Source organism: Humulus lupulus, chromosome 7 (assembly GCF_963169125.1).
Source record: "Humulus lupulus chromosome 7, drHumLupu1.1, whole genome shotgun sequence".
Classification (NCBI taxonomy): domain Eukaryota; kingdom Viridiplantae; phylum Streptophyta; class Magnoliopsida; order Rosales; family Cannabaceae; genus Humulus; species Humulus lupulus.
The window spans coordinates 89,361,627-89,366,584 of record NC_084799.1 but is presented as its reverse complement, the minus strand read 5'-3'; the positions used below and the strand labels follow the sequence as shown (position 1 = coordinate 89,366,584).

Here is a 4,958-nt window from a genome sequence, read left to right as displayed (position 1 = left end):
ACCCAAAATAAAAAAAAAAAATCACCTCAAATAGACACCCAAATAAAAAATTACGTATTTTGTAAGAATTGCATCGAACACCATCGAACATCGATTTTTTCATGAAAATCTTGATTTTGAAAGCCCCATCGAGCTGACATTGAGCACCATCGAACCACGTCGATTTTTTACAGATTTTAAAGTTTCATATCTGAAAAAAAAAATCACAAAAATAAACACAAAAATCATGTCCATATCTGTTCAAAATGTAGTATTTTAGTATTCTAAATGAAGAATATTTGTCATTACATTGAGTTCGCTTATATTTTACCTTACCCATGAATTTTTTTTTATAGAAAGAGTTGAGAATAATAGATGTAGGGAAAGAAGAGGAAGTGGATAAAAAAAATTATGAGAAAAGTGTTTTTGGTATTGACAAAAGAATTGGTATTTTTTTTAAATGATTTAAATACCTAACATTTTTTTTTTACTTAGAACCCCTCATTAAGCATAAAAACTCAATTTTCCCTTATGAAATATGGGGTCCATCCCTTATGATGTCCAAACAAGGATTCAAACATTACATTCATTTCATAGATCATTTTTCCAAGTTTAATTGGTTGTATCCTCTTACTCTTAAATTGGAGGTTTTAAGCAATTCCAAAAAAACTTGTTGAAAACCAGTTTGATAAACGGATTATGTTCAAACCAATGGGGAAGGGAAGTATAGACATCTAAAGTCTCACTTAGCTCAAAATGGAATATAATCTAGACACCCTTGTCCTCATATACATCAACAAAATGGAAAATCTGAGCATAAACATAGACATATAGTAGAGCTTGGTCTAACATAGACACATACGCATTTTGGTGAGAGGCATTCTCCACAACTGTTTATTTGATAAACAAATTACCTACTCCTATATTAGACAGAGTTTCTCCACATTTTAAGTTGGGAGATTTATACAGCAAAAAAGCTTTTAAAAATACAACCTTCACTTAATTGTTTCCCGATCCTTCTGAACAGTGCAAATCAATCTAATTTGCTTGTGTGCTCAGTGTACCAGTCAAAAGCCAGTAAAAACAGTATTTTTTCAGGGAAATATATGCGATCTTACCATATTGACTGGTTTCTTCTGAATAAAAATGCTTTGGATATGATCATACGAAAAATCCTTGGATTGATGTTTTCTAAGCAGCGTCATCTGTTGTTTTATTTTGGGCCTCCAAGTGCTGACAGTGCCCATGGCAGAGTACTTCTTTGGACTAGAATATTATCTCTGGTATCATAGGATACACTTAAATTACAATTAGAACTATGTACAGGTAAACCATAAAAACGTTATACAATCTAAGAAAATAAGTTGAGGAAAGCCATATGGCCCAAACAGTAGATTCTTAACAAAAAGGTTTTAGTTAACAGCCGCCTTTCCCAAAATAATTTAGTTGTACCTGACTCATCTGTAACGTTCACACAAAAATCAATTCAGCCTTGTTATCAGCCACAAATTACAAAACTTGAAGCCATTCCAGAAGCCTGAAAAAAGGGTTTGAATATTTTGTGAAGCTACCTTGGTGATATTTACATAGGTTAATGTAGCAAAATTATGCCCCTTGTTCAGGCTCTGCTTTGGATATGTAGATAAGAGGAAGCAATTAGTTGAGTTTAGACATCTTGGAAAAGGTGGACAACCAAAGACATACCAAGGATGGGTGTTTTATTATGGAAACACTGGAGGTATTGTTTTCCCGATCATGGGAAAGAAGAAGCCTCACATGTGAGATACTCTTCCAAGTCTCCCCAAGAGCTGGTTTAGGAACACCTCCCTCCCCACCTACTGTGTGATTGGTCACCTTCATCATACATTTGATTCAGTGTTATTCCAAGGAAAATGAAAACACTATTGAATAAAAATATTATAAAATTAAAAGACTAGTTTCATTCACATCAACAAAAACTCACAAGAATTACTGAAGCATCCAAATAATTTTTAATAACATTAATTTGAAACTATAAGTTGAGGTGATGTAAATGTGAAATACATATGCTCGTACCAAACCAAGCTATGTTTTTTCAGAAATGTGAACCTAGAGAAGAAAATCTCATATAAAACCATATGACTGAAGACCATTCATCAAAAACAACAATATGAAAGAAACGCTTAATATTACTATTTAGGAGAAAACTTACCAACACTGCAAGATTGTACTCATATGCCAACTTCTTTAGAAGATATCCGGCAGATACCATCAAAGCATGCCCAGCAATTACTCCACACGCAAGAAATGAAAATGATTAGCTTTTCATATAAATAATAATTGTAAACATAATATCAAAATGTATGAATCAACTAATTGAAAACCAGAAACAAGCAATGCACACATTCCTAGAGAAAGCTTCTTATAATGGGATAACATTTTTTTAAAAAAATATATAGAGATAATACCATGTGAACCACTGCCTCCAAGAATTGGGGTAATAAGTGAAGAAATTGAATCAATAATAATCAACCGCACCATTTGTGGTCCTCTCTGAGACCTCATACTGGATTCAAGCTGATGTAAAACTCCAAACATTGTGAAGATATCATACACTGACTGGCACAAGATACTGTTCATAACATTCTGAAGAAAACGGCCTTTAGCCTACAAATGCAAATTTGGAGAAGACCAGAGTGAAACTCAGACAAAACTATCAGTATAAAAGAGGGAAAAAGTGCTGTGAACTGCTCAAAGGACATTTTAATTACCAAATCAAGAAAGCAGGCAATACGTTGAGGTGAGAAAGAATTGCTTGTATCTAAGTAAAGAACACTTCCCATGTGCTTTTTTGCGACATTTGAGGCAGCTTGTAGACAAACCTGAGAATTAGTAAGAATTGGGTACACACATTTTCATATGCCATAAAAATTACTTGTGTTGTGGATAATTAGTGTAAAACACTCCAAGAGACCATATGGAACGTTTACTATACTTAGGTGCTCTTATACAGCCATAAAACTTTAGGTGGCAATAAAAATCTAAATACTTCTAGGCTCACCACTACCGGGAGAATCAAACTCAACCTCGTGAGAGCAAATCATTTTATCCATGACCACGAGGCTGACCACACCCCTTATAGACAAACACTGGTCATACATTATGCTAAAACAAGACATATGCAGATCATAAAATCCAAATTGTACTTTGATAGGACACTAGGTATTCTATCTCACAATCACACAGGATATCACTGAATTTCCTCTGTATTCACAAGTATTAGGCCTGGTCTTAGACCAAAACCCAAAACTGTTCGGTAAGTTGAGTTAATTCGAAAGTCTCTCCTCTCCCGAAGACAAGACAACCAAATTCTTCTCTGTCTAACTCCTCCCTCAAACCCCTATTTACAATATCAACTCGGAAGACAGCAGTCCCAACTGAATCGTAACAGAAAATAACCTCCCTCTCCAACTAACTCCTTCTTGACTTCTAAACCTCTTCCTCACATAAGTAAATCTTAGTGGAGGTCTATCATACTTTTGTAGTTAGTAAATATGTCATCTACAAGCTATCATCCTATCTAATTTCATCAAGGATTTAAAAAAAAAAAAAAAAGTTATACTTGGGTTTTGCCAGAAGACGATGGACCAACAAGTTCAGTTAACTGCCCCTCGCGTAATCCACCTCCAAGCAATAAGTCAATCCTAAACAAAAAGCACCCAAAACGCATTGAATTAAGAATTTTCAGTGAGAGCCCCAAAAGTAGAAGAATAAACTGATCATCGGGCAAGAAATTTAATACCCATCACACCCAGTTGATAATACACGTTTATTATGGAGAGCGTCAGCCAAAAGCTCCATACCATTCAACAATGGCTTATGTTGGCCATCAATAATAGAAAGAAGCTCCGTAATGCCCTACATGCCCATAATAGCATACATCACCAAATGCCATTAGTATAGTTGTAAATTAAGTTATAGCCATAATGAGAAACCTGCTTCAATCTCTCGGATTCGGGTTGTCGTTCGGCCATTGCAGCTAATACATAGTGGTCGTTGAGTAGGAAATCTTCTACTGCACCACCCGAAAACGGACAAAAAAAATCTAATTTGTTTAAACGAAGAAGCCCTCTTCAGAATTGGGATAGAGGATAAGAAGAGTACCTGAGAAAATACCGAATAAAGCACAAAATGATTGGAAATGGGAATCGATATCTCGGTGGTCTTGCTCTAAAGACTTCAATGGAGCCATTTTCGCAGTATGTTCCTGCCCTCCCTTACATTGGGCTTTGTGTTTCTAATCTTTATTCTTAAAATGTTTGCACATAAATCCACAAGTGAATTGCCGCGAAAATCAGCACTTATGTTTGGTTGAGGGAAAGTAATTATAAAATATGGAGACATAAAATATAAAGGAATTTATTATTATTATTATTATTATTATTGTTATTTATGTATCTTTATGTAAGGAGTAGATATATTATATTATTTGGGTTTATATGAGGAGGATTTTAACAGTATCACTTGTCGTCAAATTTTATTTTATATTACTTTAGTCTTTAAATTTACTAAATAGGTATCACTACGGTTATTTTTATTGAATGAATATGGGTCGAAAGCGATTTATGATATTACATAAAGTAATTTATGACCGATTTAATTTTTTTTTTTAATTAATTGGGTTATAAATTATTTTTTGTTGCATATTATATATATTATTTTACAACGGAAAGAACCTATCTGATACACATTTAATAAGTTTGAAGACCTAAGTACAATATAAAATAAAATTTAGAGACATAAATAATACTCAGAAAGATGAGGGGATCTTTGTTGATATAAAGTCTCATTTGAGTCAGGTTCAATGTGATTGGTTGAGTTAAATCTAACTTGTAAGATCTTTTGTCCATTTTAACCATTGAATGATAATTCATTTTTCTTTTATAAAAAAATGTATTATATTATTACTATGTGCAAGCAACATGCAATGCACACTCGCT

The 4,958-nt window shown here is 33.7% G+C and overlaps 1 protein-coding gene across 2 annotated transcripts; it reads right to left on the bottom strand.

Moving 5' to 3' along the window:
* Positions 1-738: 738 nt before the first annotated feature.
* LOC133788442 (DNA repair protein RAD51 homolog 4) lies at positions 739-4,329 on the bottom strand. Of its 2 annotated transcripts, none has more exons than XM_062225925.1 (10): positions 4,135-4,329; positions 3,954-4,033; positions 3,761-3,876; positions 3,581-3,662; positions 2,730-2,840; positions 2,427-2,625; positions 2,171-2,250; positions 1,684-1,833; positions 1,432-1,516; positions 739-1,259 (listed from the first exon to the last, which is right to left on the bottom strand). In XM_062225925.1, the coding sequence occupies exons 1-9, from the start codon at positions 4,208-4,210 to the stop codon at positions 1,478-1,480; spliced, it is 933 nt and encodes a 310-aa protein (XP_062081909.1). In that variant the 5' UTR covers positions 4,211-4,329; the 3' UTR covers positions 739-1,259; positions 1,432-1,477. The 2 variants fall into 2 exon arrangements, with proteins under 2 accessions (XP_062081909.1, XP_062081907.1); XM_062225923.1 differs by having other exon boundaries at positions 4,123-4,328.
* Between the last annotated feature and the right edge of the window lie 629 nt (positions 4,330-4,958).

Excerpts from the sequence above, each read along its gene's own strand:
- LOC133788442 (XM_062225923.1), bottom strand. The coding sequence starts at position 4,210 with ATGGCTCCATTGAAGTCTTTAGAGCAAGACCACCGAGATATCGATTCC. Across the intron at positions 2,626-2,729 it reads TTGCCTGCTTTCTTGATTTG|GCTAAAGGCCGTTTTCTTCA; the intron begins GTAATTAAAATG and ends TTGCATTTGTAG. Across the intron at positions 1,834-2,170 it reads AGTACAATCTTGCAGTGTTG|GTGACCAATCACACAGTAGG; the intron begins GTAAGTTTTCTC and ends TGTATGATGAAG.